The 23,293-nt window shown below is 44.7% G+C and overlaps 2 protein-coding genes across 2 annotated transcripts in view; one reads left to right on the top strand and one right to left on the bottom strand.

Annotated features, from left to right (window-relative positions):
• Positions 1-19,563, bottom strand: part of HACL1 (2-hydroxyacyl-CoA lyase 1) — a 37,628-nt gene extending 18,065 nt beyond the window's left edge. Inside the window, exons 1-9 of the mRNA XM_004483651.4 lie at positions 19,324-19,563; positions 19,109-19,213; positions 17,422-17,462; positions 15,024-15,104; positions 11,755-11,827; positions 7,537-7,614; positions 6,614-6,708; positions 2,872-2,984; positions 132-267 (exon numbers count right to left, since the gene is read on the bottom strand). Of these exons, the coding sequence (XP_004483708.2) occupies positions 132-267; positions 2,872-2,984; positions 6,614-6,708; positions 7,537-7,614; positions 11,755-11,827; positions 15,024-15,104; positions 17,422-17,462; positions 19,109-19,213; positions 19,324-19,413 (812 nt within the window). The 5' untranslated portion in view covers positions 19,414-19,563. The remainder of the gene's footprint in view (positions 1-131; positions 268-2,871; positions 2,985-6,613; positions 6,709-7,536; positions 7,615-11,754; positions 11,828-15,023; positions 15,105-17,421; positions 17,463-19,108; positions 19,214-19,323) is intronic.
• BTD (biotinidase) overlaps positions 19,495-23,293 on the top strand; it is a 47,400-nt gene continuing 43,601 nt past the window's right edge. Inside the window, exon 1 of the mRNA XM_058290657.2 lies at positions 19,495-19,902. Within this exon, the coding sequence (XP_058146640.1) occupies positions 19,495-19,902 (408 nt within the window). The remainder of the gene's footprint in view (positions 19,903-23,293) is intronic.

Raw genomic sequence — 23,293 nt, 5'->3', positions numbered from 1 at the left:
ACTTCCCTCTGTCTCGTGCCTTTTTCCCGTGATTCTTTGAGAACTCCTCCCTAGATGCGTGCAGGCCATGGGGAACGAGAGCCGGCCTGAAGCGTGCCAGGCCGCTGCGCCTGAAGCCGGAGGCCACGCACCTGGACCTGGCTGCGCCCACGCAGAGCGGGTGGCCGTCGGGGACAAGGCCCTTTCCCATGGGCGTGGGCAGGAACGGGAGCCGGCACTGCTCCACCAGCCTCCGGATGCTCTCCTCCGCGCGGGCGTAGGCGGCACCTGCAAGAGCAGACAGGCTGGGCGACGCGGCGGCGGAGACCCTCGAAGGAGTCACGGGAAAGGGCCTCAGTGCTTCGTAAGTATTCCTCATGCAGGGCTTGAGCCCAAAACCAACTGTGACGATGTTTAAAAAGGCTTTAAAAAGCAGTGGTTCTTACTTCCCCCCACAGCACAAGTTGGCTCTTGCATCTCTTGCTACTCTCACGTACCCTTCTGCACTAGCGTCCTGCGGAACTACTGCTTACGACTCCCTGAACGCACTGTCCTTCCTGGTACCAGGTGGGCAGGGAAGGGCGTTTCCAGGCCAGGAGGCGGCTCCCCCTCCTTACACTACCAGCAAACCCAGACTCCACAGTCGGCTAGTCCAGGCGCGCACGTGCCGGCACAGGGCACGGCGGTTCTGAAGCTCTTCAGCTCTCTCCACAGCGCTGAGTCCGTGCTTCTAGCGGGACACACCTAGCCAGTCTTCACAACTGTGTCCGTGGAGTAGCAACAGCTGTGCCCTTACGAAAGGGAGCACAGCTCACTGGTTAAGTACAAGGGAGGATTCTGTTTGTAGCAGGTCGATATTATTTCTTCTTAGCTATTGAACTCTACCTTCTTTTTCAGGGCTAGAAGAAGATTACTCCACACCTGGATGTATAATTCACCACTCAATCCCAGTAAAGAGTAGAGTGTATTTACATATTCAATAAAATAATGCTCCTCCCCTTCAAAACCACTTTGGAATCCTTTCTCATACACGCATGATAAAAAATAGTTCATTTTTTTCATCCCCAAAGTTTTCCTGTATTCTCCTTCTTGCCTCGGTGCTTTGTGCCCTCTTCCCAAACTGCCCTTGTTCTCTTAATCTACTTGGTGAACTACTGTCCACTCTTCCAAGGTGCAGCAGCAGAATCACCTCTTCTGGAAGGTTTTCCCACAACACACTGTTGCTGCTTCTGCTTTCCTTGTGACTCTGCCTTACCCTCTCTGTATACATCCCTTACGAGTGTATCGTAAACACCTGCTACCAGGTCTGTCTTCCTCACGGGTAGGGACTGTGACTTTTTGTATCCCTTGTGAATGTTTTCTACAATCCCTGGTTTATCATAAGCATTCATCAAACGTTTGTTAAAGGAAGAATGAAAACTAGTATGTACTGAGTGTTTTCTACATATTATTTAATTATAACAATTCTGTTGAAATGATTAACCTATTTTACACATGAGGTAATTGAGACTAAAGGAGTTATTTGCCAAATCACAAATCTAATACAACTTATAGCTGCGTTCAACTCAGTTCCGACCTCAATATTTTTCTATTGTCCACTATATTCATTAAAACTGTTTTTAATTTCCATGTAGTTAGTTTCTAAGTAGCTGATAATTGATTAGCACGGTAACTACTAGGAATAGATAGTAGTTTAAATTACAGCTAATTCACAGCAGCTTTAGTTATAGAAACACATAGTAGTGCTACAATAAATTACTGACAGGATTAAAATTGTTGGTAGAGTTTGGGAGAAAGCAATTTGACAATATGTTCCAAAAGTCTTAAAAATATTCATACCTTTTTCTGGGACTATATCTTAAATCCTAAACATGAAAAACTTTAAGCAGAAAGATGTTTATCACAGTTATTCTAAATATCTGTCAGTAAAGCAAGTTACAGTACATACATGAATGGGTATCGTTACATTTATGGCAGGTGATGTGGCATCAAGTGGCTGGGCTCCAGCCTACCACACAGGAGGTCCCTGGTTCAGTTCCCAGTGCCTCCTAAAGAAGACAGTGAGCTCGTGCAACAGGCAGGAGTAGCAAGCTGAAGCAATAAGAGACACAAAAAGAAAAAACATAATGAGAGACACAACAAAGCAGGGAGCAGAAGTTCCCAGAGCCTCCTAACGAGGACGAACAAGACAGTGAGCTGGTGTGATAGGCAGGCGTGGCAAGCTAATGCAACAAGAGGCACAAAAAGAAAGACATAATGAGAGACACAACAAGGCAGGGAACAGAGTGGCTCAAGTGATTAGGAGCCTCCCTTCCACACTGGAGGTCCTGGGTTCACTTCCCAGTGCCTCCTAGAAAAATAAGGAAGACGAGAAGACACAGCAAGTGCAAACAAGGGAAGAAAAAAAAGTTATATTTAGGAAAAAAATTTAAGACCATGAAAAAATATTGTCATAATGTTAAAGAGTAAAGGTAGATTATAAAATTGTTTATAGTATGGTCACAATTATGGAAAATATATATGCAAAAAGGACTAGAAAATGTGCTAAATTTAAAAAATGGTTGTCTTGGATAAAAGGATTGCTTCTTTCTAATTTATGGAATTTCCAAAATATTTAAAACGAGAATTTATAATATTTATAACAGCAAAACACATTTAATTCATAAGACCGAAGAAAAGCAACTAAGTGATTTTCTCTTAAAAGGGATTAGAAATCTCTGGGAATTTGAGAATTCTATGATTTCAAAACTAATACATAATGCTAAATGGATGAAGAGAATTCTTCCACTTCCAAGCATCAAAGAAGCTGTTAGTAAGTAATAAAGACAGTGTGTAAACAAAACCTGCTTCTCTCTACAGTCTACCCAGCTCTGAAGTTCCATTCAACGCTACCTTTTCCGATGATAAGCAGGGGCTGCTTGGCATTCCGAATAACAGACGCTGCCCTGTGCACAGCAGAGGTTTCTGCCATGCAAACAGGAGGTGGCAGGCAGCACTCTGTGTACCTGGGAATAAAAAGCTCTGTTATTTTAAAGATGCCATCTTTTAAATTTTTATTATGAAAAATTTCAAATACATAAGAAGGTAGAAAAAAGTTATCCTACATAGCCATCACCTAATGTCATTTTACCCTATTTGTTCCGCATACACAGAAGCACATGTACATATATATCTATATATGCCTTTTTCCTGGACTATTTTTTTTTTTCATTCTTTTTTGTTATTTCTCTTTTCCTGGACTATTTTAAAGTAAATTGCAGGCATCAAGGCACTTGTTCCCTAAAAACTTCTCCATGTAGCTTCAAAAGATAAGGATGCTCTCCTTTATCTCCTTATCATACTAAATTAAGTCATTCCCTAAGATCATTTAATAGTCAAACAGGTAATTCACTGACATGAAATCTGGGTTACTGATTTTGTAGTGTAGAAATATTAGTAGTATTAATTAAAATAATAATTAGAAACCACACTGAACTCTAATAATAGCTAGCATTTAATACTGACTATGTGCCATTTATTCTCATTTAATTTTCAAAACAATGAGGTTAGGTATTACCCTTATCTCCATTTCATCATGGGAAGGGAAAAAGGCTCAGAAAATTACTTGTCCAAGTCCCCCTCTTGGCATGTGGCGAAGACTGGATTGAATCAGGTCATTCATTCTGTCTCCAAACTCCACGCTTTTAACCACCTCACTGGATTTCCACTCACCGGGCAAATCAGTATTTTAGTAGCACAATACACATTAGAAAAAGCAGTACTATTCGTACAGTTTCTGGATATCAAATCCTAAGTAATAAAAAATCATACTGTACAAAGTTTGGACATATAGGACAATACAAGGACATTCAACCTTTACAAAATTTTTCAAGAAGGCTTCCAGAGTTAAGCTACTCAAGACAAAAACACTAAGGGCTTGCCCCCTCTCTCCTTAGCAATGATTCTGATCGTCCTATTCAGGTAGTATTCGCAAGAGACGCCCTTTCCGTCTGGCTTTCTCAGGGAGAAATCACTCCTTGGAACGCTGCGTAAGCGAGGCCCACAGCCCCCGCGGTCACTGAAGAACCAGCGGTCGACAACCCAGGAGAGCACTAGGCGGTGCCAGGGTGAGGCCCTAACCGAGCACCCTCTGCCAGGAACCGAAACAGCCCCCTGAAGACGTGCTGCAGCGCTAACCTCGGCCTGCGCCTGCCAACCTCCTTCTAAAGGGGTGCTGTGGGTCACGGCGGGGCCCGGCTGGTCGGGTGGGCCGCACTTGCCAGCCACCACCAGACGCCAGGGGAGAGGCCTGGAATGGAGTCTCCCCTTGAAGAGGAAGCAGGGCCCAGCCAACACCTGAATTTCAGGCTTCCCAGAACCATAAGATAATAAATTTTTGTTTTAAGCCAGCTGGTTTGTGGTACTTGGCTACAGCAGTGCTGGTGAGCAAGAAGTATGTGGTATCTGGAAGCTGAGGGCTGCGACAATAAACACCAAACACTGTGGAAGTGGCTGTGGTAGGAGGTAATGGGGAGAGGCTGGAGAATTTTGAGGTGCTTGATAGGAACACCCTGGGTTGCGCTGAAGGCACTATACTATTGGTAGAAACACGGATGTTAAATACGTTTGCTATGAGGCATTAGAAGGAAATGATAAATGTGTTATTGGAAACTGGAAGAAAAGGGATCCTTGTTATGGAACAGCGAGAGAACGCGGCAAATTTGTGTTCTGATACGGAGGGAAGGCAGAAGCGGTAAGTGATGCCTTGGATATTTAGCTGAGGATATTTACAAAGTGTGGGGGGTGCAGCCTGGTTTTTCCTTGCTGCTTATAGTAAAAAAGGAAAGAGGGGAAGAGGTAAATCAAGGAGTGAACTGTTAAGCAGAAAGGAGCCAGCACTTGACGGTTTGGAGAATTCTCAGCCCGCCGGGGAGCCTGCCCTGGAATCGGGCCGAGGGTGCGGTGAGAGGACTGTTTGCCCAAGGTCAGGCTCAAGACTCGGGACCCGCCCATCTGTCTCAGCGGAGCAGCAACACAGGCACGTCTGCCCAGGCAGCATCTGTGAAGACCCTCGTGTCTGGTGGCTTGGAGTCCTGGGGATTGCACCAAGACTGACAAAGTTGTTGAGAATTTTCTATCAGCAAAAACACTGCCAGCCTGGACCAAAAGGGACAGAGATGGGATGAAATGACAGAATGGAGAGATGGGCAAAAGATAACTCCAGGAAGACGATGTGGCTCAAGTGACTGAGCTCCTGCCTACCACATGCTAAGTCCTGGGTTTGGTTCCCAGTGCCTCCCGCAGAAGATGAGGAAGACAGCGAGCTGGCACAGCAAGAGGATGCAACAAAGACACACAAGGGGGAGTGACAATGAGACACAACCAGCCAGGGAGTGAGGTGGCGCAAGTGAGTGAGTGCCTCTCTCCCCCACGGGAGGTCCCGGGTTCGGGTCCCAGTGCCTCCCAGGGAGAAGAGCAGACACGGAGAGCACACAGGGAATGGACACAGGGCAGACAGCGAGCGCAAACCATGAGGGGGGCTGGGGATAAATAAATCTAAAAAAAAAAGATCACTCCGAGGGAGGAAGGTGGGTGCAGAGGACCTGACTGCAGCCTCCTGGTCACGAGGAAGGGCCCACGGCAGCGTCCAGGGGTCGCCCCCTCCCCAGTGTCCCAGGAGGGTTTGGCCCCGCCCCAGAGGTGGCGAGGCTGGGCTGCCACCCTCTTGCGAGGGGAAGCCGTGGCCACAGCTCGTGTCTGGAGCGTGAGGCCACCCCCGGTGCTGGCCGGGGTCGGGGCTGCTGTGGCTGGCCCCGAGGACAGAGCCGCTGACGACGCCACGCCTTCAACCCCAGTGGGGTGTGTCCTTCGGGGTTTAGACTAGCTTGGCGCTCAGGACCCCTTTTTCCCTTCTGAGTTCTCCTTTCTGGACTTATCTGTAAATAGACCTTTAAGGATATCGGTTAGGATGAGGGCAGACTGGCTCAGGGTGCTTCCCAGTCCAGGATGAACGATGTGGTTCTAGGCAGATGCCATCAGGACACAGCAGGGAGACGCAGAGATGGACACACAACAGGCAGAGACTGCTATGCCCAAGCCAAGGGACGCAGGGTTCCTCGGCCTCCAGGGAACCGCGGCCTGACGACAGCCGCCTCCAGCACCGCGGGCTGTGGGCCTCGGCCACAGTGGCCCTGGGAGCCGGGATGCCGCCCTTACCCCGGACGACCCCGGGAGCGGTGAGAACACGCTTCTCAGCCTTCCTGCTCCCTCAGCATCGTGGCCGACGACAGCAACGTCTATGCCGGACGTTTTAAAATCAGACAGACTAGCACCTGCTACGCGGAGTTTAACACCACACCCCTCATCCGCTCGACAGCCAAACTAGTGAAGGGACGTGGTTCCCAGAGGAATCATTTCAAATACGAAATTCGGGAAACTCCAAGTACTTGGTGTAGGAATCAAATTTCAGAATACTTATTAAATAATACCCTTTTAATTAAGAGAATGAAGTCCTTTGGCTAGGACTCAATTTAATTACTAAAACATTCAAAGTTATGATAAGCGACGGTTAACTTTTAAACTGCTGCGTAAAATCTTTTTAAAAAGTAAGCATCACAAGAACATACTTAAGTGCCCCAGTGTAACTATTACTCACTTTACAGAAGTCGCCTTCACCTCGAGGTTCACAAAATCTGCAGGTATGTCAACATAGCAAGCACCTGGACGACCATAAATACTGCTTCTCACTGCCTAAGTTTATCACAAATAAAAGAACAGATTTTTAAAATCTCAATCTTTATCCTACTTCTCTTGAAATTAATATAAAGCTGAGAAATGAACACTGCTTTAATTTTTTAGAACATCCATGATTAGAGTAAAAAATATTTTAATTAGAATTGAAATGTCTTCCAATGATTCCATATATTTTTAAAGATATTTTTATTAAAAGGAGAAGAGATAAGAAAAAAAATACTAATTCAGGGCTTTAAAATGCATGTTCTGTTACACTTTAATCTTTGAAACGATCCACTTGGCTCTGCCCACCAAGTCTTCATGCTGTAAAGTCTTCACTCTCTTCCTAATCCCAGCGATTGGGCAGTTTCCAGAAACTGTGAAGCTGTAGTGAACGTCAAGTGGTTTCTATAACTGACGTTTTTCAAACAGCTTAAAATGTAATTTCACATGTGAAAACTGGCTAACTAAAATTAATTTATAATATGCTGTTTAATCAACTAAAGAGATGCCCTTACATGCAGTAGTCACAATTTTCAAAAATAACCTTTAGCATAAGAGCAAGGGTACACTGGGTTTCCTAAACTTTTCTCTTTATTTTTGCATAATTTTAAACAATTAAAATTAAAACACAGAAATTTTTTTCAGAAAGAATTTATTTTACCTCTGTTTCTATAACTAAATAAATAGCAGGGATCATCAAAATGTGAATACCTATTTTCAAATGTCATCTTTAACTGCCTGGATATATTCCTTATTCCTAATCAATCTACTGAGAATAAAAATAGCACATATCAACATCCGAGAAAACCCAGTTAACTGAGAAAGCTATAATTAAAACTGTACCTTTTCAATAATAGAAGGAATAGCTTCTATGCTGCTTGGCCGAGCAGAGAACTTGCTATATAATCTACAAGCTTCCACCTACATGCAAAAAGAAAATCACTTAAAATTCAGCACACAATCTACTACTCTTCTAAAGAAGACAAAATATTAAGTCATTACTTTTTATTATTTTTCAAAGGAAAGATGGTAAAATGCATTACTTGGATGTTTCTTAAAAGCCTACTCAGGGAGTGGATGTGGCTCAAGCAGTTGAGCACCTGTTTCCCACATGAGAGGTCCCAGATTCGTTCCCCAGTGCCTCAGAAAAACAAACAACAAGCAAACAAATGCTAAAACCAACCCAGGGGAGCAGACGGCTCAGGGGCTGAGCACCAACTTCCCACAGACAAGATCTGGGGTTCAATCCCTGGCCCCAGTACCTAAAAAAAAGGAAAAAAACCCAGTCTATTCAAAGCACAAATTTCTGCTTCAGTGTAATTCAGTAAGCAAATCAAGACACCATTTTCATTTCTCAAATAGGCAAGCATGAAAAAGTCTGATAATGCCCAGAGTCCACCAGAATACAGAACAGACACCAAAAAGCAGCTGCTGAGAGTGTAAATGGGAGGGAGGCTGGCAATATCTATTAAAAATTAATGAAAGCATGGGAAGCAGCTGTGGCTCACTCCGCTGGGTTCCCGCCTACCATATGGGAGGCCCTGGGTTCATGTCCTGGGGCCTCCTTGTGAAGGCGGGCTCGCCTGCACGCTATGGAGAGCTGCCGGCCCCGGCGCTGCGGAGAGCCGATGCAGCAAGATGACGCAACAAAAAGGGAGACAAGCAAAATGGAGAAGAGTGTGCAGCAAACAGACACAGAGAACACACAGCAAGCAAGCCGCAAGGGGGGAGGGGAAATAAATAAAAATAAATACAGACATAGAAGAAGGCACAGCGAATGGACACAGAGAGCAGACAGCATGCAAAAAGCCACAGAGGGGGGCAGGGATAATACTAAGAAAAATAAGGCAAGCACACCCTTGATGCAGCCATTCCACAGCCAGGAGCTACCCTCACGCTAACGCACAAAACGACAAACTCGGGTGTTCACGAAGCACGGTCCTCAGTGTAAAATAATTAACACAAGCCCCTCAAGAGGAGACGGCCAACCAACGAGGGCACATTCTCACAGGGGGACACTGGGAGCCACTGAAAGAAGGTGGAAGGTCCAGAGGCAGGACAGAGAAACGCATCTCATTCAGTGAGAAGAGACGCGGCGCCGTCCGAGCTGTGAGCCCATCTCCTCCTCTAAAGGAGGCGCCACCTACTCAAATCAGAAATCGGATTTTTTCAATAATAAAGACTTCATTAACACACCTCTCTCAGACACTGATAGAATATAAATCGGATTTTGTTTGTATAAAACCACTTTTGAAAAGCTACATCAGACACTGAAACTGTTTAGCACAGGAGAAAATGGGAAAAGTGTCAAAGACATTTATTTTTAACTGCATACCCTCTGTATCTTTGGATTTTTAAAAAATCATGAATATAAATTACTTTTATTAGAAAAATGAAAAGAGGTTTAGTGTCTGCTCAAAAACCTGGTGAAACCCCAGAGCCCCCGACATACACTGTAAGAGATGATTTAGGTCCCCAGATGTCATCAGCAGTTACTACCAGTTTGCCTGAATATAGGTGGTGCGGTCCCCCGGTGGGCTCACCAGGATTAGGTAGCTGCAAAATGTCTGTGATGAAATTTTTCAAGACAGTCCATCTATATTTCAGCTGACTGCACAGCTTCAATACCTGTTTTCCCTTCTGGACTGTAAAAAAAGGATCTATCTTGTTTATTTCTGTAAGTGCAGCCATAATCACAGTCAATATTTACTGACTGACTGCTTTCAATTTTACCAGGTCTGTTATCTTTCTTTACACAGTGATAATCATCAGTTCACCCTCTCAACACCTGTCCCAGTTTAGGAAAGTAAAACCATTACATGAGCAAAAGAACTTACCTTCAATTTTTCTAAAAATTGAATCAGGTTTAGCTCTGAGTCAAAAGGGAAAGAAATTATGTTCCAACCCTTCTTTGTTCTTTAAAATAGTAACTTCATCTGTTAATTACTCCCAATTGCTAATGCACTTTGATTCTGACAACATGACAGATTTTAGAAATATGAAAAAATCTCATGTCAATGACCAGCCAACAGGTGCCTTTTGCATTTATGAGGGTATCTCTGATCTACCCACACCATTTTTTTTTTTTAAATAGGAGGTACTGGGGATCGAACTTGGGACCTTGGACATGGGAAGCAGGTGCTCAAACCACTGAGCTATACCTGTTCAACAGCATCATTTTTACAAATTATTTGTTTATACTAGGGGTAACAAAATGTATTACTTATTCTACTACCTTCATACGTTGCATGGCTGTAAATTTTACTTTATATTTTCCATTTTAAAGTTTAATATTGTGTTTGTGTGTATCATATTGTAATGGTTACTTTTACACATCAACTTGGCTAGACCATAGCGTCCAGTTTTGTCAAATACTGCTCCAGGTATTTTCCAAGTGAGATTAGCATCTATTTACAATCAGCTCACTTTAAGTAAAGGGGATTACCCTCAGCAATGTGGGTGCAACTCATCCACTCAGTTGGTGTAATTAAAAGGCAGAACAGAGTCAGAAGAATTTCTGACTTAAGACTTCAGCATTGCCTCTTACAGGAATCTCCAGCCTATCAGCCTCCCATAAAGAATTTGGACTTGAGACTTCACTATCACCTCTACCGTCATTTCTAGCCTACTGGCCTGCCCTACAGAATTTGGACTTGCCAGTCCCTTCAAATGAGAGTCGATTTCTTAAAAGAAATCCCTCTAAATTATTGGTCCTGTTTTAATGGAGAACCCTGATGAATAAACATGTATACATGCAAAGCTTTTTTATCATAGCCTATTGTCTACTTGGCATAGAATAGAATGTTAAAGTTCCTTGTTACAGTAATAACATATCCTTAAATTTCCACCAGTTTTCCTTTTATATATTTGTTGCTATGCTGTTTGGAACATGTAAATTCAGCAATATTAAATTTGCACCTAGTCTACCTTTAAGCACTACATAGTGACTGTTTTGATACTTTCTGGTATGAACTCTATGGACAGATGGTAGCTTAGCCCTGCAGGAATGACAGAGCTCAGATTACAGCCCAGTTCTCAATCTGCTCGTGTTCACGCCTTTTACTTTTAAGTATTTCTATAAGAAGCAGATACCTGCATTTCATATCAATTCAGTGATCTTTCTCTTAAGTCTTTTATATAATCTATTAAACTTTTATTATTTTCTTTTTCTGGAAAAATATTCATAGTGGGCCTTATTCTCTGCTTTCTTTTTTCTTCTATAAGGTTTTTGTAGTCATCTTAAATGCTCCTTAAAATAATTTGACTTACCTACTTATTTTTCAAATATATCAGCATCTTTTAAATAACTGTTATTATTTTCTACCATTAACTATGAAAAACTTTAATTCCCTTCTGTGAGTATAAATTTAAATTTTTGCATTAACCTATGCTAGATTCCAGTACTTTATGTTAGTTAATCACATATAAAATGTTATGGATTGAAGTTATTACAACAATTCCTGATTTACCAATGAATAGTGTTTAATGTTTTTTAAGTCAGCCCTTAAATTTGTGCTGTAAATGTTCAAATATATTTATACCTTAAGTGTCATTCATTCACTCTCCCTTATTTGTTTTCTAAACTATTCTTAAAATTGTAGCATTTTGTTGACCAATTCTTACAAGTTTCTTTTAATCTTGAAATACTTTCCATCAGTCTTCTAAAATAAAATTGAACTTCTCCTGGGTCTATTGGCATTTAATTTCTGTAGGATTTTTTCTCTCAACTTTTTACTTCCCTAAAGTCTGGAGACAATAGTCCAAATCATTTGTATTCACGGATTTCTTAACCCTTAGAAGAGTTTATTTTCAGAGTTTAAAAGCTTGTCAAAAAGAGCTATTTCTTGGGAGATGGGTACTAACCAGGGCCTAAACTCTTTCTCAACATCCATTCTGAAGCTGTGGTTTAGTTCAGGAAAATTATCTTAAACTACCTTGCATACTTCTATTTTAATTAATTTTTGTTTTATGAACAGGAGTTTTAAATTTCTTTTCCATAACTCCTAATTGTGTGGAGCTACGGTACCAAACTCTATAGTAAAAATCTTAAGATTTGGGTACCTGAGGAAACTCCTGGAATGCTCCCATTGTTTCTTGACTTCTTTCAGAGGAACCACCAATCACAATCAAGGGCCTGAAATATTCATTTTTGAGTAGAAAATTAAATTTCCCTTTAAGAAACACAGATTAAATTGGAAAAACTGCATATTCACTTGCAAAAGAAATAAAAGTGGACCCCCTACCACACACATACACAAAAATTAACTCAAATGGGTCAAATGCCTAAACATAAAAAATAAAACTAGAGAAGCGGAATTGGCCCAATGGATAGAGCATCCGCCTACCACATGGGAGGTCCACGGTTCAAACCCTGGGCCTCCTTGACGTGTGCAGCTGGCCCATGCGCAGTGCTGATGCGCGCAAGGAGTGCCGTGCCACACAGGGGTGTCCCCGTGTAGGGGAGCCCCACGTGCAAGGAGTGCACTCGTAAGGAGAACCGCCCAGCGTGAAAGAAAGTGCAGCCTGCCCAGGAATGGTGCCGCACACACGGAGAGCTGACACAGCAAGATTATGCAACAAAAAGAGACACAGATTCCTAGTGCCGCTGATAAGGATAGAAGCGGTCACAGAAGAACACACAGCGAATGGACACAGAGAGCAGACAACTGGGGGCGGCGGGGAAGGGGAGAGAAATTTTTTTTTAAATCCTAAAAAAAAAAAAAAAACACAACAAGGCTGCATGCTTATTGTTACTGAAACAACTGAAGGCTTTTTGGTGGAATGAATGTAGTTTGCACATAAAAAGAACGTGTCTTCCTGGGGTCCAGAGAGTGGAGTGTGGTGGGTAGAAGCTAGTACCCCAGAGAAACATGTTTTTAAATCTAACCCATTCCTGTGGGTGTGGACCCATGGTGAGTTGGGCCTGTTAATGAAACTACTTCAACTAAGGTGTGGCCACCTCATTCAGGGCGGGCCTTAAACCTACTACTGAGTCTTTCACAAACAGAACGAATGGGGGTGGGGTACGGGAAGCAAGATGCTGCAGTGGAACCCAGAGGAGAAGGAAGAGGCCAGGACGGGGGCCATGGCCTTCAATGGCAGAGGGGCTGAGGGCCGTCTGCAGCCAGTCTCGAGGAGAGAGCTGTGTGCTGGTGATGCCTTCATCTGGAGGTTTTCCTGGCCTCAGAGAGGAAAGCTAATGAATCCCACTATTGAAGCCGACCCATTCCATGGTTTTCACCTGGAGCAGCCTAGGTAACTAAAGCAGGAAGGAAAGAAGAAAGAGGTAAGAAACCCATATCGAGAGAAGACAGGGAAACGGACTTTGGCCCAGTGGTTAGGGCGTCCGTCTACCATATGGGAGGTCCACGGTTCAAACCCCGGGCCTCCTTGACCCGTGTGGAGCTGGCCATGCGCAGCGCTGATGCGCGCAAGGAGTGCCCTGCCACGCAGGGGTGTCCCCCCGCGTGGGGGAGCCCCACGCGCAAGGAGTGCGCCCGTGAGGAAAGCTGCCCAGCGCAAAAAGAAAGAGCAGCCTGCCCAGGAATGGCGCCGCCCACACTTCCCGTGCCGCTGACGACAACAGAAGCGGACAAAGAAACAAGACGCAGCGAATAGACACCAAGAACAGACAACCAGGGGAGGGGGGGAATTAAATAAATAAATAAATCTTTAAAAAAAAAAAGAGAGAGAGAGAAGACAAAGCCTTTCCTACCGTGCCAGTTTGAATTTTGTGAATCCCAGAAAAAGACCAAGTTCTTAAAGGAACCCATTCCTGTGCATGTGGGACCCCTTGCATTAAATTGGTTAAGGGGTCTTTGATTAGATTACTTGATAAGATTGATTTAGGCCTTTGATTGGACTCCAGGAGGGAGGCATGAGTCGGCTTGGGTGTCTGCCTCTTGCTGGATCTGATATAAACGGGGATGGAAACAGAGAGGGGGAGCATCCGAGAGGAGCAGGCTGCCGTTCCTGACCCTGCAATGTGGCAGAGGGCTCGAGGATTGCTAGCAGCCAATGCTCAAGCTCCAAGGCCACAAGACGTGGGCCGTGGCGGAGCTCAAGGTGAGGGGCTGAGGCGCGTGCCGCCGGAGAAGAGCGCGGAGCAGCCAAGACGCAGAGGGAGGCCCGGTAAGAGAAAAGCCCCGCGCCTGGCTGCCCGCTGCCGAGCGGGGAAATGGCAGGTTCTGGGGGGGACGGCAGGGACCTCCGCAGAGGCCAGGGGCCGCCTTTGCCACGGGGCAGGACCCTGGAACCACCAGGAGCTGACTCTGGGGAGGAAGGATCTCTGCCCATGCCTGGATCTGGACATTTGACGGCCCTGGAACTGTACTCTTTCACCCCTAACAAACTGCCTATTATAGAAAGTCACCCATTTCTGGGTCTTTGCATTGGCAGCCCTTTGGCAAACTAAGACACCGCTGAAAAGATTAAATCTTTTATGACTTGATTAGAATATAACCCTCTTCAACCTCTTAAAGTCCCAGAGAGGAGGTTAAAGGTCAGGTCAGAAAATAAGTACTAAGCAGCTCATAAAGCAAACTCAAGATTCCATTGTGTTAACCACGCGAGAGAAGGTTAAGATTACATACATTCTACGCACTGAGCTGGGATGCTTAAAACAGAGTTCTTCACTTAAACAGAACTATACACACATTCACACACACATCTAAAATATATATATATATATGTGTGTGCAGAAACATACTCCAGGGGAGTGGATGTGGCTCAAGTGAGAGTGTCCACCTACCACATGGGAGGTCCAGGGTTCAAACCCAGGGCCTCCTTGACCCGTGTGGAGCTGGCCCACGTGCAGTGCTTATGTGTGCAAGGAGTGCCGTGCCAGGCAGGGGGGTCCCCCGTGTAGGGGAGCCCCACGCACAAGGAGTGTGCCCCTCAAGGAGAGCCACCCTGTGCGAAAAAAGCGCAGCCTGCCCAGGTGTGGCGCAGCACACACAGAGAACTGACGTAGCAAGATGATGTAACAAAAAAGAGACCCAGAATAGAAGCAGACACAGAAGAACATACAGCAAATGGACACAGAGAGCAGACAACGGGGGGTGGGAGGAAGGGGAGAGAAATAAATAAAAAATAAATAAATCTTAAAAGAAAAAATAAGGCTACTCCAAAACGTTAACAGTATTTGCCTCTAGGTAAAGGAATCACTGGGGCTTTTTATTTTCTTCCTAATACTCCCTTTAATTTGATATTTTTACTAAGCCATTCACTTGAGCACTTGATTCCAAGTATGCCCACCCAGTGCTTCTGGCACCCAGGGAAATCACACAGTGACACTTTAAGAAAAGTGTCTGCAGTAATACTTTGCTTACCAGCAGTTCATGTTTGCATTTGCCATACCACCCAAGGCGTGGAGGAGGCCTGGACCAGAGACCACAAGGCACACTCCCGGCCTAGAAGCAAAGCAGAATTCATTAAAAGGAGCAACAACTGAGTCATCATTTCAGTGTTTAAATAAACACGCAAGTAGTAAAACAATTTATTGGATTTTTTAATTAAAAAAAAAAAAAAACAGAAAAACTATCAGTCTTCCTGCAATAACTAAGGACCTACCACCTTCGCACTGTGTTTCATTTTCACCAACCTCGTCACCTTCTGCCCCAGGTACACTAAGGCTGAAGTGCTCAACAAGAAGCTATCTCCATATAATTTAGTTTGCCCTCTGACATGTATAAAGTAATTCCTTAAGCTCTGTTAAAGTCAGCCTTTAACGTAACTCCATCATCAAGTAAATTAAACTTCTAGAAGAGCGCTGTCCAACAGAGATTTCTGCAAGTGATGACAACGTTCTCACCTGCACCGACCGACAGCAGCCACACACGGCTACCGAGCACTTGAAATGTGGCTGGTGAAACGAACCGATTACGGTTTAAATTCTACTTGAGGGGATTTAAATGTGAATGTAATAGCTACAACATGACAGCGCAGTTCTAAAGGTCATTGGTATAACAAAGATTTTTAAAAGTATACATTTTTTACCACCCCCGAGTCATTATTTTAGTCATTTTGCAGATGGAGGTACCAATGACCGCTTTGTAAAGGTTTTCCAAGCTAAATGAAAAGATGAGATTATTGCATATATGTAAATGAAGTGACAGAAAATGGTGAAGATATTGTTATTTGCATGACCTATTTTTCCTCAGGAACAAATCTAGAAGGTTCCTATCAGAGAAGGACTAATCTTTTTGAGTAGGTCCAAACAGACTTTGGGATTTTATTAGTTTATATATTTTAGTAATTACTAATTTCATTTTGGAAAAGAAAACATTTTTTATTAAAGCTAACAAATGAAAAAATTTTTGATACAAATTATAGTGTGAATCCAAATCTGCTTAAAAATTACACGTGTATGTAGAAAACAAAAGACAAAGAAAACACAACAAAATATTAACAGCTCAGCAGTCATGAATGATTTTAGTTTTCTGCATTTTCTAAGTTTCCTAAATTGGGCATGTCTTGATTAATTTTTAACGATGAGAGGGATGATTGTTAGGTAACGTGAGTATACATTAGCAATTCTGAATAAGCGAATGAGCCCCAGCATTCACCCGTTTGAGCTGAGCATTTTCATAAGCTGGGGTAGTTATGAGATCCTAGAGGCACACCTCACCGCTATTTCACTATCTGATCACCAAGGAGTCACCCTGCAAAATGGCAATGCCTTCCACCCAGAAAAACTTTATTCCTGGCATTATCATCCTTTTACCCTGACCCTCAGAGTGCTCTAAATTCTTTATTTTTCTTTATTAATACCATTTCCTGTCTTCTTTGATTATCATTTAAAGTTTTAGACTCAGGGACATTTATTCTGGAGAAACAAGGTAAAACTCCTATAAGTTTCAGATGAAGCATATAAATCTAAATGGTAGCATTATTTGCATAGTATTTGGACTATGCTTTGATAAGTTATGGTTCATACTTAAGATTGGAATACTGAGCATGTTTTTGATGTATAAATTTAATCCAAATACAGGGATGCATTTAAAAGACGCAAGTTGAAAGCAAATTCTTGAATAGAAAATAAACTTGATCAGTTATTAAAATGTTGATTCATTGATTTTTGATTTATGATAAAGTGATTGCTTTCTCTCCTAGAAATATACTGCTGTTACTATTCACTCTGTTTTCCTTGATTCTGTAGAGTAAGTTTGTCACAAGGCTTAAAGGTTTTTAATACTCATTTTGATTCAAAGTTGTCATTTTGTTAAGAGCAGAATCTTTGAAACTTCAGCCAAAAATGCATGCAAATGTGAACATTCTGAAGTTTTTCTTAATTCTGATTTGTGCTTAAGTTTTTGGCTTTAAAGAAGTTAAAACAATAGTAAGTGCCTTCTTCAGTATTTGTTGGATGTGTGAAGTACTGATAAATGTCATAATGATGATGCTATTTTTACATTATCATTGTCCTTACCATGAGTCATTTTTTTAACTGCGCATTTTTTAAACGAGATTTTACAGATATACCATAATAAATTGTACTGCTACATTAAAAAAAAAAAAGGAGATGATGAGGGAGAGGGAGGGGGTACATGGGAATCCCTCATAATTTCTATGTAATTTTTCTGTAATCTAAAACTTCTTTAAAAATAGTTTATTGAAAATATATATCATTACCTACAAACTCTTTAAATCAACTAATCCTTTCACTGAGAGATAATAATTTACCCAAAAAGTATCAAAGTAATTGAAACCAAATAGATTTTTGGTTACCTGCCTGTCAGATATCCAACTGCGGAGGCGGCATAACAAGCCTACAAAGAAAGAACACTGAGACTTAGTAAGGCCCTTGCGATACATATAACTTACTGAGTGAGACATCAGAACTTAATGGTAAAGGAGGAATTAGAACTCTTTCCATTTTAGCAAGAAATATTCCACTCATAACTAGGTACCTAATCCAGGTTTTTGTTTTTTAAAGGAAGTTTTCCATTTTATCTCTATTGTTCATGATATCCTCTTACAATTTTTTAAATATCTACAGGATCAGTAGGAAGGTTCCTTTTTTTCCCCAATATTAGTGATAGGTGTTTTCTTCTTCTTCATCAGTCTGGTTAGGTGCTTATCAAATTTATTAATGTTTTTAAAGAACCAAATTTTGGCACTGTTGACTTTTCTCTATTGTTCATTTGTTTCTATTCATTAATCTCTGCTCTTACATTGTTTCACTCCTTTCGTTTTGGGGGTTCTTTTCTTTTCTTGCTTCTTCCAGTGTGAGCATACAGCATTGGTTTTCTACCTTCTTTACTAATAGATTATTTAAAACGATTCTAAGAGAAATCAGTGGCAGACATCCAATCTTTAGAAAAACAGGCCCTATTAATAGATCAACAGCTCCATAGTCTCATACAGATGAAAAAAGAGACCACTGTTCCACTTAATAATAGTAAAAGTTAGAAGCAGAACAAACTGAAGACCTGTTAATTTTAACGTAAAAAAATACAATTATCTCACCTTGTAGATAAGGAATAACAGTCAATTAATAAAAAATTTATTAAGCATCTACATAATGCAAGAACCAACTAAGCCAGGCACTGTGGGGATGTAGTAACAAATTAACCACAATTGCTGCTCTCCAGGCGCTCCCATCTGTTGGCAGAGGAAAGGCACGTGTCAGGAGCTCAGGACAGTTGTCTGGGCAAGAGGCAGCAAGAGCTGAATGAGAGCAGACAACAGGAGGGGAAAGGAAAATAGTTGGGCTTAGATGGACTGGCAGGATGTGACTGGCAGCAGTGGATTCTGGATCTTTGAAGCTATTGCTGCTGAGAGCAAGGTTGACAGAAGGTCCGATCTTCCTTCTCCAAGCTTCCCAACAAACCTCTGCGAAACGTGACAGTAGGATGTGGTCGAAAGAGCACTTGCCCTGGCTTTGTCAGCGTCTGGGGCATCCTTCACCTCAGCAGGCCTGCTAATGTGCTCCCTGCAGGCACCAGCCGGGGCGCGGAGCTCACACCAGCTGGGAGGCCAGCGCTCAGGAAACACTGCACAGCCACAGACACAGAAACCAGCAGTAAAGGCACGCAGGCGGCCTGAGAAACCGCCCTTTCTCTGCTGACTCCAGGGACTCTGCAGCGCCCAGCTCCGCGCAGCGGCTGGGAAATGGTCTGGCCGCGGTGAGTCCGGTGCTGGCGCCGCCGGCCCCGGGTGTCCCCTCGGGCTAGCTCCGCAACCCGTGTCAGCTGGGATGGACAGAGGTCCCCGCCTCGCGGGGCTGCCATGGCTGGAAGCTGCGCCCAGGCCGGGGTCTGGGCCGAGCCTCCCCGCGGGGACCCGCCGCCTGGGGCCGTGCAGGGGGGACCCCCGTCGGGGCCGTGCCCAGGTCGTCAGGGGGGACCCGCCGTCGGGGGCCGTGCAGGGAGGACCCGCCGTCCGGCAACCCGCCCGTCGCACCCGGACTCACCGCCTGCTCGTTCCGCATCCCGAGGTACGTGAGGCCCAGGCTCTGGGCGGCGACAGCGATTTCGATCACCGGGATGCCCACGACGCCGAACACGTACTGCACATCCTGGGCCCAGAGAGCAGGGAGGTGAGCGCCCGCCGCCCCCCGCACGCGTCTCCAGGGCAACCGCCCGGCCCCCGTCGGCCTCCGTAGGCGCCTCCCAGCGGCCACCGCACCTGCGCCTTCAGCGCCTCGGCCACGACCTGAGCGCCAGACACTTTCCTCTCGGCGCCGTCGCGGCGCTGTGCGGAGTCGGCCTCCCACATCCCCGCCAGACGACCAGGGCGCTCCAGCAGCCGGTAGCCACGCGACGCCGCGGCAAATGAGCCCCGCACACCACCGCACCAATGGCCGCACGCCCTTCTGACGGAGGAGGGCGCCAACCCCTTTACCTGGCGGGGCGGAGGCGGGGCTACACGGCCGGCGAGGACGTCAGCACAGGCTCCTCCAATCAGGACCCTGCCCTCGCCTCCGCCCCTTGCGGATCAGCACGCCCTCAGAAGGCGGGGCTACACCACAGGCGAGGACATCCGCACAGGCTCCTCCAATCAAGATCCAGCCCTAGTCTCCGGCCCCGCCCCCGCCTCCGCCTCTCGCTGGTCAAGCGCGACCTCAGGAGGCGGTGCTACGCGACCGGCGAGGGCGTCAGCACAGGCTCCTCCAATCAGGACCCTGCCCTCTCCCGCCTCCGCCACTCGCGAGTCAGCGCGTCCTCGGGGGGCGGGACTAGCGGAGGCTGCGCCCGGGCCGCTCAGGTAAGCCGAGCCTCTGAGGCCTCGCGCCTGCCGGCCCACCACCTCGAGGCTGCTCGGGCCCCCACGGGCGAGGGGAGCTACGCGGGGCGGAGGGCGGCGGCGCGGGCGGGTGCGCAGAGGCTGCCGGGGTCGGCGGCCGCGCGGGCTTCCGGCGAGGTTAAAGGTCGCCTGTAGGTCAGCGACGCTGTGGCGACACGTGGTCGCAGCTCACCGTGCAGCCGAAACGACTCACGGGGACAAACAGCTGCGCGTCGCCTTAGCGCTGCCTCGGCAGGCGCCTCGTGTGCTCTCGGCCGACGTTGGTGCCTGGACGTAGGCGACCTTGTGCCGACCGTGGTCCTGGAAAACCGCTGTGCCAGCGCCCCCCGAAAAATAGGAAGGGCGGGCGTCGAGTTAGACGCCGGCCGCCCGCGTCCCCGGCCGCCGTCCTCTCCTTGCGGTTTCGTGACCCCTAAATCTGCCGGCGGATGCTCCCTTCCCCACCTCCCTGCGAGCCGCCTCCAGCCCGGAGGTCCCCCGTCGGACCGCAGAGCTGCTGGCTCTCCACTGTTCAGCCCGCAGCCCACCGGGGAGGGGGAAGTTCCTGAGCCCGTTAACAGTTTTGAACGCGGTTTTCTCTAAGCCGTGCTGCCAACCCGTATTACTCTCCATCCTCGCCTCTCTGAAGTCAGGAGACGTGGGTTTCACCGTTCTTAGATTCAGCCTCTACCTCTACACCCAGTGCCTACGCCCGGTTTTAAAAAAACTTCTTAAAATATTTTTTTGGATGAAAAAGATTCTTGTAAAATGTGGTTCCCCGGGCTGCTGCCTCAAGAGTTGTTTATTGCTGCTCAGCAACAATAAAGATAAAATCCCCAGTCCTAATGAGTGGAACTTAATTTTTTTTTTTTTTTTTTTGAGGCTTTGGAATATGTATAAGCAGAGAGGGAAGCTGGCAAGGGCAGTGACATGAATGAGAAGCACTGGCGGTGGAAGGATTTTAAACACGAGGCGTTTTCAAACTAGAGCCCCGGGTCCTTCCAAATGGTCCCGCTCGCCTTTCAGCCCCCACCCCCAGCGTGGGAGAGAGGATGGCTGCCTCCCTGGGTCTGGAGGTGCAGCCAAAGGCAGCCTGTCCAACAAGGAGGTATCTCTGAAATTTCAGGATTCACTTTAAAAAAAATGAATTTTACATTCTACTCCAGGATGTATCCCTATTTTAAGATAAAAATGACATGTTTATTGAGACGTAATGAACGTACCATAAAATGCGGGTCTTAAGAGTCAGATGAATTTTGACAGTTGTAACCACCATCCAAAATAAAAATGCGTTTTGAACTACTTACCTGTCAAGTAAAACTGACATCCCAGAATGGTGCCAGGCGTTCTTCGTGTGGCTTTAAATAGTCCTCCCTGTTGGAGAAACCTCACCACCGCCATCATGTATCATTGTTTACAACTTTGAGACAGCCTCTAGCCCACTGCATTAGAATTTCTTGGAAAGTTTTTAAAAACTACAATTGCTAGGGCCCTACCCTAGATGTTTTTTTTGTTGTTGTTATTTATTTCACAGAAGACAAACTGTTACAGAGAGGTTATTAAAATTACCAAAGGTTATACAGTTGGTAAGCAGCACAACTAGGACTTCAACTCAGTTCTTTTGATCCCCAATCACACTGTCCTGTCTATTGTCACACACTTGTCTTCTCTAAACCCCACCAAAGGTTCTATTTGCCTGCTAAAAAACAAGCAAACTGTAAAAGGGAAACCGTGTTACAATAGGCAAGGCAGGATCGTTTGGAACACCCATTTCAGAGCTCTCTTCCCAGGACTACTCTGAACCCAGATCTTCTTGGTCAGCATCTTAGATGTTAGGCACCTGTACTTTTTTTTTTTTTTTAAGTACAGGTGATTTTGATTTGCAGCCCAAGTTGAGAACCACTAGCTTTGCACTCATGGTGAAGGTATGAATTCATTGTTAAATGTACAGTTGAATTTAGTGGTTCAAGATTGTGCAGACATTTGCAGCAAGAATCTATACAGGTAATCAGTTCACTCTGGTATCACTGGAATCACTGACAGAATCAGTCAGTATAAAGGGCACTGAAAGCTGACCTTGGAATTGAGTTAAATACCCTGAGTTCAGATTAAGTGGTTTTGCATGGAAATAAATTCCTGTCTGTCTGGATTCTGGCAGTTTACACAAAGAGCTAAGTCAGCTTGTTTAAACTTGCTTTCACCTTTACTCCAGTTCAGGGTGTACCATCCCAAAGGTCTTTTGGGCCTAATGATTGGGCAGATAAGCTGTGAGTCGTCATCCCCCAGGTTAGAGGGGCAGAGAACAGGTCCTTTTCAATCAAATTATAATCACGGGATCCTGAGAATTCTCTCCTAAGTCATCCAAGGCCCTTGGTGCAGACTCTAAGCATTAAGCACTTTACTCATTGGCAGTAGGCATAGCTATTTATTTATTTATACATAGTTTTTATGGGAGGTCAAAGGAGGAACAAATCTGATTTTTTAAAAGAAAAGACTAAAGTGTTGATAACATGCTTTCCAAAGCAGAGTCAGTCTGCATACCCATTATTCTATTTGTGAGTTCTAGATTTAAGATTATTAGAAAGGGTTATTTCATGGGCTGTCTTCCACCTGGGTGAGAAGACTATCCCGGCAACTAATTTAATAAGAGTTACAGAATAGAAAATAGTGCATAGAGAAAATATCATCTGTAAGACAAAACAACTTTATCGGGAATAACGCCATAGATGCAGAAATTGTGATACTACCTTTTGATTTCAGCAAATAACAAGGGCACTGAGAAGCCTTGTGATTATTTTAAAGCTGAACCTCTGATAAATACCCTCACAAACTTATATATCAAAATTTGAAATGTTTAGTTATCAAATGAAGAAGTGAATTATGGGCACTCGTGATACATTATAGAATTCAGAGGCTGAAATAAAAGAAGAGGGAACTGAAAATGAATACCTAAAAAAAAGCATCAACAATATTGAAAACTGTTTAGCAGGGAATGTGCTGTAAAAAAATATATATATATGGGCATAACAGAGCTGGCAATGAAAGAATCTAATAAAATGGTTCTAGGAATAAAACAAAACTGACTTTATTTGCTTCTCAATAAACGTACGGACTAAAAAGTACCACGGCTCAGAGATGGGCTTGAAGCAAAAGCAGTGGAAAGCACCTGACGTCTTGGTGATGAGAACTTAACACCCTTAAGCTCCTTTCTGCATCAGTGCCTTCGAGTGCCACTTTGGAAGTTAGCTATGCTTTGTTGTTACATTCATGTGTTTTTATACAGTAAACCTTTATGGAATTTTCCAGGCACATGAACAGGAATAGTGATTAGTGCACACCCACATACCCAGCCCCTATCTTAAGAAATACAGTA

This window comes from Dasypus novemcinctus, chromosome 31, assembly GCF_030445035.2.
Source record: "Dasypus novemcinctus isolate mDasNov1 chromosome 31, mDasNov1.1.hap2, whole genome shotgun sequence".
NCBI classification, from domain to species: Eukaryota; Metazoa; Chordata; class Mammalia; order Cingulata; family Dasypodidae; genus Dasypus; species Dasypus novemcinctus.
This window is presented reverse-complemented; position numbering and strand designations above follow the sequence as displayed.